Source organism: Drosophila miranda, chromosome 4 (assembly GCF_003369915.1).
Source record: "Drosophila miranda strain MSH22 chromosome 4, D.miranda_PacBio2.1, whole genome shotgun sequence".
Lineage (NCBI taxonomy): Eukaryota > Metazoa > Arthropoda > Insecta > Diptera > Drosophilidae > Drosophila > Drosophila miranda.
The window spans coordinates 32,429,591-32,442,263 of record NC_046677.1 but is presented as its reverse complement, the minus strand read 5'-3'; the positions used below and the strand labels follow the sequence as shown (position 1 = coordinate 32,442,263).

At 40.3% G+C, this 12,673-nt stretch overlaps 2 protein-coding genes across 6 annotated transcripts; both read right to left on the bottom strand.

Moving 5' to 3' along the window:
* Positions 1 to 820: 820 nt before the first annotated feature.
* LOC108162500 (galectin-9) lies at positions 821 to 5,027 on the bottom strand. Of its 4 annotated transcripts, XM_017297266.2 has the most exons (4): positions 4,886 to 5,027; positions 4,631 to 4,736; positions 2,033 to 2,148; positions 821 to 1,959 (listed from the first exon to the last, which is right to left on the bottom strand). In XM_017297266.2, exons 2-4 carry the CDS (start codon positions 4,718 to 4,720, stop codon positions 939 to 941), a joined length of 1,227 nt encoding a protein of 408 aa, XP_017152755.1. In that variant the 5' UTR covers positions 4,721 to 4,736; positions 4,886 to 5,027; the 3' UTR covers positions 821 to 938. The 4 variants fall into 4 exon arrangements, with proteins under 4 accessions (XP_017152755.1, XP_017152754.1, XP_017152757.1 ...); XM_017297265.2 differs by lacking the exons at positions 4,631 to 4,736; positions 4,886 to 5,027 and adding an exon at positions 3,725 to 4,304; XM_017297268.2 differs by lacking the exons at positions 4,631 to 4,736; positions 4,886 to 5,027 and adding an exon at positions 2,543 to 3,220.
* Positions 5,028 to 5,230: 203 nt separating this feature from the next.
* LOC108162499 lies at positions 5,231 to 10,243 on the bottom strand. Of its 2 annotated transcripts, XM_033392837.1 has the most exons (5): positions 10,005 to 10,243; positions 9,658 to 9,876; positions 8,924 to 9,055; positions 6,354 to 8,860; positions 5,231 to 6,298 (listed from the first exon to the last, which is right to left on the bottom strand). In XM_033392837.1, exons 2-5 carry the CDS (start codon positions 9,793 to 9,795, stop codon positions 5,983 to 5,985), a joined length of 3,093 nt encoding a protein of 1,030 aa, XP_033248728.1. In that variant the 5' UTR covers positions 9,796 to 9,876; positions 10,005 to 10,243; the 3' UTR covers positions 5,231 to 5,982. The 2 variants fall into 2 exon arrangements, with proteins under 2 accessions (XP_033248728.1, XP_017152753.1); XM_017297264.2 differs by having other exon boundaries at positions 9,658 to 10,243.
* Positions 10,244 to 12,673: the final 2,430 nt, after the last annotated feature.

The window sequence follows — 12,673 nt, the reverse complement described above, 5'->3', positions numbered from 1 at the left end:
ATTCTCTGCTGATCCACAGCGGTGATAAATTGGCGCTATTGAACCGAGCTATGAAGGATTTGACCCACGAAGCCTATGAAACAACATGGATACTACAGAATGTACTCAGCCTTAGCGAATTTCTGTTCGCCATCAAGGATCAGGAGCAAAGAGTATTGTGTGAGGATATGATCGATACCTTTGACACGAAGGTATTGACTGTGGTACGCATCCTTGAACATCAGTTATTCCACGGCGAAATCAACGAGTCGAATTTTGTGATTGAACCGGCATCAAATCAAATATATCGCAACATCAAGGAAGTGATTTAGTTTGGGGCCGTTTCCCTTCGAAATTGCCTTGACCAGCGGTGGCGGTGCCATCTTCCTGACAGAATATAAAGCATAAAGGGTATCTCAAGTATTGTGTTGCTGCTCGTTTCCTCCAGAGACTGGTATTAGGCCTGTACATGTACCCACCAACGATTGCCAGCTGTCCACCCAACAGAAGGGCTGGAAGCTGCTTGAGAAGCTGTGGAAAGAGAGTTTCTGAGTAAGTTATCCGCCTTTACGTGAATGAAAGCCTTTATTGGCGAACTGATTAGCAACTCTTCATATGCACTTCGGCGCACTGACACTGAAGCTCTCGCAAATGATCTTTAGTTGATCTTCCTCAGCTTACTTTTAGGCCTGCATTTTGGGCCGTCTGAATCCATTGTCGCTCCCGCTGGCGTCGTAGGTAGGTTGGAAATCTGCCTGTAAAATCGGCCTGTATATTGTATGTAGTGTAAATTTAAATATTATTAAAATTTCTTTTTTATAATATCTATTTAATTACACAATTTTTTTACTCATAGAAAACAAGCTTAGCAATTTATTATTGTCGCTCAACAACTTCGACAAAAGAAATGAATAAACAAAATTCATGCTCGTAGTGGTTCAAGATGCAGCTCTCCATAGCTAGTATTCGTCATAGTACATGGGATTGTGATAGATACGCACATTCTTCCCTTTAACCATCGGATTGTGCTCCAGAGTGACGTTCCATAACTTCAGATCTCCTTGTATGTACACTGTGTCAACAATCTCGGGGCTTACTTTGTATTTAAATTCTGTTATGAACTGCCGGTTGACATAGACTTCAAATGATTCCTTAGCACATACAATGGCTAAACTGAAAGTTCGACCGGGACGGAAATTTGTATCTAACTCTGAACGTTCCTCTTCCGCCCAGCTACCATTGAACCAGGCATTGCGACACACGACTGCTTTTCCGATGGCACCGCTGCTTGCCTTCGAGAATCGGGGGTTTAAATGGAATGCTATTACAGGATGTGGCCATATGTCCCGGCCCTGCTGCAAGTTTATGTAGAATGAATGTGGAAGAAGACGCACGCGTCCTTCAATCTTCAAGCATCGACCCTCAACTAATGACTGCGTTGGCAGGGCGCCATAATATGGCAATGTAAGACCTGGATCGTTTGTGCTGTGTGTACTCTTTGGGCTGTCTGAATGTGTAACTGGCGCACTGATAAGGCACCATTCATGAGGTATATTGATAGCCTCCTCAATGTTGGCATCAATTTCATCAAGTCCGTCCTCTATGTGGAGAGCAATGTTCTTAGCCTGTGATTTGGGCAATCGTTGAGGATAGTTTTCCACTATGATTCGCTGCATTTCCACATCTTCGACATCGCCTTTTACCTCCAGAATTTTAACTGCGCTATATGGAATTCGATGAGCATACTCAGCAAAGTGGTTACCGTTCACCGATATCATATAGCAAGCGTCTGTAATGAGCACTTGAATGGCGAAATTATCGCCTCTGCGCAGTAAAAAAGGCAGTGCTGAAGAAACTTCCTCGCTGCCCCATATATCGGCCACTTTGGTGTTTCGGACGATATAATTTTGGGGCAATCGTGGATTAATGTGAAGTGCCACATCCCGCGTCTCATTGTTGTGCACCAAGTTTATGGAGAATCTGTGGGATTGGTTCGAATGTTGTAATCAGATGGAAATTGATCAAATTGGATTGAATTGGATTTCAGACCTACCTCTCACAGTTAATTGCTATTTTGCCAGTAATGGTGAAGCTAACTCCTTCACTTAGTTTTCCAATTTGTTCGTTGCTGTACTTTGGCAGTGCATCGGAATATTCGTAAAATGAGGCCTAAAATGTGAATTTGATTTAATAGTCTTTAGATTTATGAACATTCCTTTACAATACTGCGTAGCGGCTTCGTTAGTTCAGGGTAAATGTTAAGGAAGGATAACATCATTCAAAATTCAAGCAGTTCGTTTGAAGTGCAAACAATGGGAAGGCCTACTAAACGTAGGCCTTGTATAGGTATGTATACGTAGGTATATGTACTTATGTACATATATATGTCAGCACTACACTTGGGTTTGGATATTAATTATACACGTAGGCCACATATTTTAATTTTTTTCCAGTTCTTCCTATTTTTTTCATTGTTGTTTATTCTGAATGCATAGCGCATTTTCAATAACATAACGAAGATCCACATACATTTATGTATACATATTCTTCACTTACTGCTTACCTCATTCAAACCGCCCTGTTTGGTCTGGTCACCACAGCAGAGCAGTTTTCTACATAAATCCCCAAGACACATTTTATATCCTTAGTTAAAACGGAGGCTACACAAAAACTTGAATAACTATACACTTTACGCTTCAACATATGTATGCATTCTCTGGTACATTCGGTAAAAACATATTCTATCAATAGGTAAAAAACAAACAACATTTACAGCTATATATGTATATTTAATAGAAGGCCCCTAAGTGTGTAATCAATAATCTTTAATTCAACTAATATCTGCTTTCACGTAGCTGAATGATGATTCAAAAGCTGTCCTTTTATTTACGATCACAGTACATATAATTATATATTATAGGTACATATGTATGTAGTATATACACAGTATGAACTTGGGCACTACAATATATTTTGGTTCCCCATTGCCTTCGGATATTTGAGAGATTTTTAGGCGTCAGCCAAGCTACATAAGTATTAGGAAGTTACGCCCTAGAGAACACCCGGTGAATCTATTATTGACCGCTTTGTTTTATTGAAACAACCACTATTAGATTATTTGGATTTACAACATTTTTCACTGCTGCTACAGCAATTGTTTATATTTATTCGGTTGTCTCACGCTTCGCGAATGACTCGCTTTAAGAAACTCAAAACAACACCAGTGCGACAGCGCAAAAAAGCTTTTGTACAATAAAAGTGCTGCGTACTTCTACTGTACAGATATGAGTACTTGAGAATGTTTTTAAGTATGAGCTTCTGAACGAGCTTCAATATGAGATATTGTACAAATAAATACACATATTTGTGCATATTTTTGTAAATAACATTATATTGATGGCGAATGTGCCAGGTCTTTGAACGGAGAAAACAACAATGAGACTACAACACTTTTTATGCCACGACTGTTTGAGACAGCTGTGCAAAGCTTTCCAATGCACCCCAACAAATGCGAAAGAGAGAAGACTCTTTAAAGCACGCTAAATGTCACAGTAAAGACGCAAAAAGAGTGAATTAAATGAATATGTATAAGTGTACTAGATACTGGTATTCCAAAACATGTAACAAAACCGAAATATAGAAAGCTTATCGAGCTCGTACTCATGCATACACACATACATTTTTAAAGACACATATAGAAGAATATAACGCTAGGCTGTCATACATATGTTTACTGATTACGTACATTGAACTCCCTGCCATCAACAATTTCGATGTCAGACAAATAATCCATCTGGCAAAGGTGCTGACGCTCCTCTTCCTGAAATCTTAAATGCAGTTCCTGCGCTGTATCGTCGAAGTTTTCAATAATTTGGTTACAGTCTGCGCCGGCCTCAATGGCAGCAAAATCCACGTCTCTCCTACGATGCATGCTTTCCGCGTTTTTTATGTACTGACGCAACCAGAACTCCCGGCAATGAAATCGAAACAATTCTAGTCGACGCTTGGTATGGTAGTAGGTTAAACTGCGGTCAATGTTAAAGGCGTTTTGCCAAAATGCATCCGACAGATCGAGTAGTTCGCGAACGGAGCGGCAGACTAGTAGTATTATTGCCGTCATACTAACAAAAACGGGTTAGCAAATTTACGCGTTTCTCGTGATGCAGATGCGATTTGAGGAAGCTTACACTCTCTTTTTTCTCTCTCACTGTCTGGTATTCAGCGCAGACTTGGCAAACGAGATGGGGCTCGTTTGTGTGATGTACGTATAGTATACATATGTACATACATATGTGCTTAAGTGCTCATGTGTTGGTGCCTGTTGATATTATTTCTGTGCGCACAGTTCTCTAGTCTTCTATGCCAGTGCCGCCACCTTTATGCTAAAAGTTTACATGGGCAATGAAATAGTCAAGCTTTTTCGTTGTGATAAGGTGCGAGGTTTATAAGTGTGGTGCGACATATCTCATAACGGAACACATACAAGCAAAATTCGGCGCGAGCGTTGTATATTGTTAGTTTCGATAACTGTGCCGCAATCAGTTGTATCAGCATTGAAAGGCATTTCTTAACCCAGGGATTTTACCCTTACTTTGATTCTCCTCTGGCTTAAATGATAATGTACAATCCAAGGATTGTACTCAGTACTTACATCATGTACTTGTTCAAAGTGCAGGCGATGTTCTTCATCGCTGCTATAGTTCGCTCCACGCTTTCGCTTTCCATAGCAGCAATTCATCATTAATTATAAGACGACACTATCAAACAAATGTAAACAGAGAATGTATATGTAGCTAATTAATCACAGCCATTATCAGTTAATGAGATCTGGATAAAATAAATTTTACGATAACGGTGTTTAAATCTTGCCTATGGTTATGTACATAGTGTACATACATATACATACATGTTTTCTTTTGAAACAAAAAATGTATTTTTAAAATATTGGCAGCGTCACACTGCCAGTGCGGGTCGTTCATATTCCTTTGCTGAAGAGCACCATTCACCTGCTAGCACCGCTCTGTTGGAACAACCGCCGCACAACGCGAGACATATTCAACTGATGTTTTGCTTTGCTTGTTGTCATAAACTGACTCAGACAAGACAACCTGTGCCCGTGTGTACGAGTATAGTATATAGAATCTTTATTTTTTTTGTAAAAAAAGCTCGATTCGATTCGTTTCGTTTCAAATTATATAGTTGTCAACAAATCCATATTACTTGTTTAAATTTTAAATTTTATAATACATAATTATCGCATAATACAAATAAATGTTTAATATTTATTTCGCGAAAATAGTGATTGTTGGGGTTATTATGTTATTAAACAAAATCTGAATGGTTATTTAGAGGTAAAACTAAGCAACTTAAGAGTAGACTTCGCAATAGCTGATGACTTACATACATATGCATACTATTAAGAGCTGATTATGAATGGAGGTTTGATCTTCTGTTTTATAGATGGTATTGTTCAATGATTGTAAGTGAAAAGAAACAATTTGACAAAAGCGGCTATCCAGCACTCTCATCAATTTTCTTGTTCTAAGAAATGAATCGCATAATAGTAGTTTACGTTAAGCTTTTTCTATGTTAGAATATTTACATATATATATGTATATGTATGTACAAAAAACCCTTATTGGGATAAAAGATAAGATGTTGCAAAATTACTAAAAGTACTTAATACGGACCAAATCATTAGGAAGTATCAAATATGATCTTTAAGCATAAAGAGCAGTGTCATTTTACATACTGGTCCAACTCAGTGTACATATTCCTTGAAATTTTTAAATAGTTGAACTATTTTCGCACCATTACGGCTAATCAGCTTCAGCTGCAAATGTAACTGCTATTTACTATAACATAGTTAATGTATTCGCGTTTACATTAAACACATCGACATTTTTGCATGAAAATGCGTCTTAAATATATACAATATTTGTCCAAAAATATATTGTCGTATTTGATACGTGAAAGGTAAGCGAGTCGTGTATTTCAAACATCTCAACGTTGCCGTGTCGACCGTGTACCCATTGAGTGTTGTGATTTCAGGGACGATAATGTTTTGTCACCGCTAGGTCCCTTATAATACTTGGACATAGTCTTGCTGGTGCGTGCGGGGCGACTGCTGCTACTGCTGCCGCTCCTTTCTAAGGCTTTCTCCCCTTCCGTTTTCAACGGCAAGTCATCATCCTCATCCCATCGCTCGGGTTTCTTTTCTTCATCCGCTGAGTCTTCCACTAATACGTCCGTCTTGGATTTGCGATTTCTACGATTCCGCGACGAGGAAGAGCTAACATCTGTACGTTCAGATTTTTCACTAAAAAGAAAAAAACAAATTATTTGTATGTTTATAATATAACTAGGGCACTCACTCTTTCAGTGATGGTTTTCTTTCTTCAGATACTTTAGACCTGCGTTTCAGTAGCGCAAGCTCTCGTTCCGCTATGGCCTTTTTATGCTCCTCAGCTGATTCGGAAGCACTCGGCTTGGTGGTTGAGTCTGCCAATTGTTTCACTGGCTCTTCCTGCTTGACTCGCTTCAATTGTTGCTGTTGCTCCTGGGCCTTTTTCAAAGACCGTTTTAGTGCGCTTCGGACAGTATCTCGTGAACTCTCCGGTGGCAAATCGCTATTCTGGGGTAGACCAATGGCCTCTAACAATTTTTGACCAAGAGCAGACTTGACATCTGATTTGCGAATTCCTGTTTTGCCGACACCTTCGGTATCATTGAAAATACCTGCAGCGGCATCAGTTGTTGCCTCAGGTTGTTCCTGAGTGTTGGGTGTAATATCGTCGTTGTTTTTGGCTTCAGGGACGGTACTAGTGGGTGCTTGTGACAATTCTAATGGCTCTTGAGGACTTGGCGATTTCCCATCTTTATTTGTATCCTCTTCTGTATTCTTAGAAATAGTAGGCTCTGTTGCAGCACTGGTTTCATTCCCTTTTATGAGAGTCAGGGGTTCTTCCTCATTAGGCACTATGATTTCAGGCAAGTCGGATAACGGAGTGACGGTCTTGCGCCTCTTTACAATTGGGCGTGTTATCAAAGGTTCTTGGGGTTGCGGGCTTAAGTCGTCTACCTCGCTGATGTCAGAAACAGTTTGAACGCCCTCTAGGGCCGGTTGCGGTTCGACTAGCACAATATCTTCCAAATTTAGATTACTGCTGGATGCACTACGACGACGGTGGCTTTTTTGTTGGTCTTTTGATTCCTGTTGTTCCTTAAGCATTGAAATAAGCGCTTCGTTAAGCGCATCGGCTGGATTAGATCTGAATTGTGACATTAGCATAGAGTTGATGTTTAATAGCTCGTTGGTAACACGTTCCGCATTCGATGTGGCGGCTGCAGTCACAGTGTGCGACTTTCCAGAAACAAATTCGCGGGCGCGCATCTTTCGTTGTGGGCGCTTTACGGAGGGGACTGTCTTTATGAGCCGTAATTGTGGTGGTTCCTGATCGGTGGGACTAGATGGCACTAATTGAACTGACGTTTCCGGAGGTAATTTATATGGAATCGCGCTTGATAAGTCAGCTATGTTTATAACCTCGTTTGACGCCGGTGATGTCAACGAGTTCGATGCGAAAAGGGATGTAGACGACTGATTTTCGTGGTTTTGCACTACCGCCAGCATAGGAGACAAATACGGGCCGAGCAACTGCGTGAGATCAGTGTCTTGCAAGAGATTGTTGTCAGACATAATACCGGCAAACTTTGAGCTCTTTAAACGAGTCATTTGCTCTTCACAATTTCCGTCTGAGACTGGCCATTTGAGTGCTTTTAGAATAAGCCTTAACAAGTCTGGATCCCGAATAACACTTCCCAATGAAATGGCATCCGTAAGGCTATTTACATTAGACATCGATGGCGATGGGCCAGAACTTTGTGGACCGGTCGGTGCTAACGTTAAGTCGAGTGTGACAGGGGCAGATTTGGTTGGGCTTGAAACTATCTTTTTAAGTTTTGATGGCCCCTTTTGGGCCATGTGGTGGACATCATCCTTTTTTTTCTTGGGTGCCGCTATAATAATGTGCTCTGGCAGTGCTTCTTCGACGCATGGCTCACATCCATACAGGGATCGGTGTGGCACTACTGTAGTGGTGACCAAGGGTCTAAGATTGGCAACTGGTTGTCGACTTTGAGCCGATTTCAGCAATGATACCTGTCCACTGTGTATGGCTTTTATATTGTTCAATGCATTTTTGAGATTTCTCCGTTTTTGCTGCAGCACGCTATTGGGAAGATTAGGAATGCCGACACTACTGGGAGAGGGTGAAGCCTGCACGGAAGTTTGAGGATTGCTGGTATCCGTTCGGTTGGAGTTTTGTCCGGAATCCTTTTTGGTGCTACTACTACTGAAAGTAGGTGCGTTACCCGTAACGCGTCCATGCGTTTGAATAAAGTTAATCACGCCTGCCGGCGAATGTTTCTTTTCCGGGATGCTTTTCGATGTTTTCAAAGCTCTCACATCGGAATGCAGGGGCGCTAAGGATGGAGGACACTGCATCGACCGCTGTGCTATCGACATCGGTGCCGAACCGTAACGCGTATTAACAAAAACGCTGCTGCGCCGCCTTGGTATATTATTGCTTGTTCCTGTACTTATGCCAGCCATGCTATTACTATAGCTGGAAGATGCCACTGGTAGGGCATGCTCCCTTCGCGTCTCGTGGTGGATCTCCTTCACTCTATCGCCCACGATGTCATCCTCTTCTTGAGTGCCCGCCTGGGGCATTGATACAGTGATGGTGGTCTCTGGTCCACGGGTCAGAAAAATCGGACGGAATTCATCAGGCACCGAATGCTTTTCCACGTTTTTTCTAACTGCCTGCTCCATTGGCATGTCAAGCCGTGCTGCCGTTGCTTCGCGATCATTTTTTGGCTGAAAGATTTAATGATATCTAAGCTTAATGGTTTCTTAATTAAAAAGACTGATTAGTTTTACCACTGTGCTTAGCAAAAAGTCCCGAAACACAAGTTGTGTGTGCTTTGCTATATTCGAGAGTGACGATGTTGCCTCCACCTGCCGATAGCAGGATTTGCAGAGTACCTTGGGTAGTGGATCTTCCTCAGCTACCTAAAAAGATTGAAGGATGTATAAACAATACAAATTTGGCATTATTATAATCCCATATCAACAGGTTTAATCTGTCGTGCACCTGTACATGGAGGCTTTTTCGCTACCACAGCCACTATTTTCAATTTTTTTTTTTGCCAAATTTGATCGACCGTTACACACATAAATATACGTATTACATGCAGCACATGCAGTTTTGCACAAATACATTTTCCGTTGTTATACTTAGAAGCTTTTACGATTTTTTTCTCGTTTTGTTTGCGAGAATGTCATATTTGTTAAGATTCGTTTTGGGAATGCGATTCTTCTTAAGTCGCGAGATAAAAATAAATCTATCTTTGCAATGGACTCTAAATTCTGCAGTAACGGATCTGGTTATAGTCGTGCATACATAAATTTCTTTTTATACTATGTATTACCATTTTCAAATTCTTCAATTTCAAATGGGCGCGAGGCTAGACACTACCAGGGATGAAGCATACAAAATTTAGTATTTTTTTTGCCGATACACACTAAAAATGCCATACCGCGGTCCGGTTTGCAAAAACATTCTGTGCATAGAGCATAATTGCAATACCTCAAGGATTATTTATTTAACTTACGTTTAGGTATAGATGACGCGATATTTTATCCTTTAAACCTTGGGTCTTGAATATGAAAACACTTTCGACCACAGAGTTGTTTTTGCTCTTAGTGTTGGCCGCACAAATACGACACAAGTGCTCAAACTGTGCATCCATTTTAACAATTTACTAAAATGTCTCAATATTTATGCCCGAATTCAATGCACGCACACTGCCATGGGTCGCTCGCCTTGCAAACTATATTTTTATAACATTTTTACAATTACAATTTCGTGAAAGTCGCGCGCGAACAATAACAAACTGTATTTATTCACATTGAAAGCGGCAAGAGAAGAGAGCAACTGATCTTGCTCTCTCAAACTCACATTTTGCTTTCTTCTTTTGACGTTATCCGCACTCGCTATGCTATGTTTTTGGTCGAAAATAACTTTTCTTTCTCAAATATATTGTTTAAATGTTTTCAGCGCGTGGTTCGTTTTCTTTACAATGTTTTTATAAGGCCACTGCGGTCTATAAGGTAAATTTTCCAGCTTCAAATTGACTTTTGCCACACGATTTCACCAACACTTGCGTTCACACGAGCCAACAAAATAAAAATGAACGAAATAAACGTTGCTGTTTGCTATTACACTCTCCACCCTCCCATACATATGCATTCTTTCACGCACACACGAGCGCTGCGACGGTTTACTGTACTCTCACGTCGCTGTTGCTGTTGCTTATATTACACATTTACACGAATTTTTTGTTTCTTTTTTTTTGTGCAGTGGTGTATGTGAACGCCTGGTATTCAGTCTGTCTGATGGCGCACAGCCAGTTTTCCGCTCTGTCCGTGTGGCCTCAATGTTTGTGCCTGTGTGCATATACCAGGGTATATGCATGAATTTTGGTTGGCTTTTCTTTCTGCCAGTACCAGGGGCGGACTGGGCAGATAATGTTTGTTAAAATTATGTCACTGATGATGTGAAGCACTTGATGGAGAGAGATTCTGTTTAGCTTGTATACTAGGTATTACATACGTGCACTCGTTTGTGAAACCAATGGATATCAAAGATTCGAGTCGAATATTCTCTCTTCTTTACCAAAACTAGTTGTTGCTTTGTTCATGTGTGTGTTTGTTCGTCTGGCGCGTGAGAGTACATGCATACGTGTGGGTATTTGTCGTATTATGCTTTGGTGCTTCTGATCTTTCATTCCTTTTGTTGCTATTTCTTTTCGTTATCGTTGTATATTTCCTTTCGTTTTTCTATTCGTGTATTATGAAGAGAATTCATATGTAAAAACTTATGAATTATTTAAAGTTAATGTATGCAATTATCATCAAAAGGGGCCGGGCGGGTAATAAGAAAGTATTTTAGGATCTCTGAAATATAAATTAATATCGAAAGAACCCATTTAGTCGCTATTTTAATATAAAACAAAAAAGTAGGCAAACGTTTTCCTTTGTTTCAAATTTATCTATATAGATCATATGATCATAGATAGATATTTTCGGTTACATAATATCTATGGGAACCATTTATAACATACATTTCTGAGCAATACCTTGTGTTTACGATTTTCACTGTTAAAAAATATTCTTTCCTTTTTTTTCATACTATAAGTATAAGAACTCCACTATGTCAAACGCGGGTTTAGGTACAGCTAATATACATATATGGGTATTAACTGGCTATTTGTATACACACAGAGCTATGAACAAATGCATATGCATCCCTTCGCCGCAAGGTATGCAATATCTGTTTTTTATTTATTTTATACACTTTTTATACCCGATACTCAACATGAGTATTGGGGTATATTAGATTTGTGGTAAAAGTGGATGTGTGTAACGTCCAGAAGGAATCGTTTCCGACCCCAAAAAGTATAAATATTCTTGATCAGCATCAATAGCCGAGTCGATTGAGCCATGTCTGTCTGTCCGTCTGTCCGTCCGTCCGTCTGTCCGTCTGTCCGTCCCCTTCAGCGCCTAGTGCTCAAAGACTATAAGAGCTAGAGCAACGATGTTTTGGATCCAGACTTCTGTGATATGTCACTGCTACAAAAATATTTAAAAACTTCGCCCCGCCCACTTCCGCCCCCACAAAGGACGAAAATCTGTGGCATCCACATTTTTAAAGATACGATAAAACCAGAATCTACGCAGAATCGTAGAGGATGACTATATGTTCTAGAATGTAAAATCTCAACCAGATCGTATAATTATTATAGCCAGAATCAAGAAAAAAATTTCATTCTTTCTCGCTCTGTCTCTCTCTAACACACAGGTTTCATGGTTTTTGCCAATTGCAAAATATGAGTTCAAGGATCTCAGAACCTATAAGAGCCAGAGCAACCAAATTTGGTATCCACACTCCTGTGATATCGGACCTTGACCATTTTGTGTGCGCATGCTAAAAACGCATAACTAAAAGAACATAACACCATCAATGAAATAAAGTGGCCATATTTGAATACATGTACATATATGTATGTACATATACACGGCAGGGAAGCATGGAAGCAAATATACCATCCTCGGTCAAAACGAGCTCTCCATAAGGATTTAGTGGGTGGCTGACACTTTAATGGGAACTGAACAGTATTACCCGCCATTCCCAGAGGATACGGATGACAGCGCTTGAGGTACGAACATTATCTCTCATCTCTTTGGAGAAGTGACACGCTGGCACACTGGTGTATGCAACGATTGGTTCGGTTTCTCTAGTGGATCGGGCTTGGCACACGCGTCTCAAGCCCGTCCTTTCCAATACTCCCTCAATGCTGCGTCACAATACCACCTCCCAGTACAAAACTCACTGCTTTTGCAAAGAAGAATATATTCTCTAAGCGCCGAGAGCCTTGGGATCAATTAATATAATGTAACTCCTTCAACTAATATGATTAGAGAAGCCAGTTAAACCAAATAAAGCACGTAGATTGTAAACAGAAACACAAACCATGGAATCTGTTAACTTCTTTAAGACAGAATAATAAACACTGCTGTAGTCAAGAAGAAGGCACATGAACGGGATTGCGCTTCAGCCCATCTGAT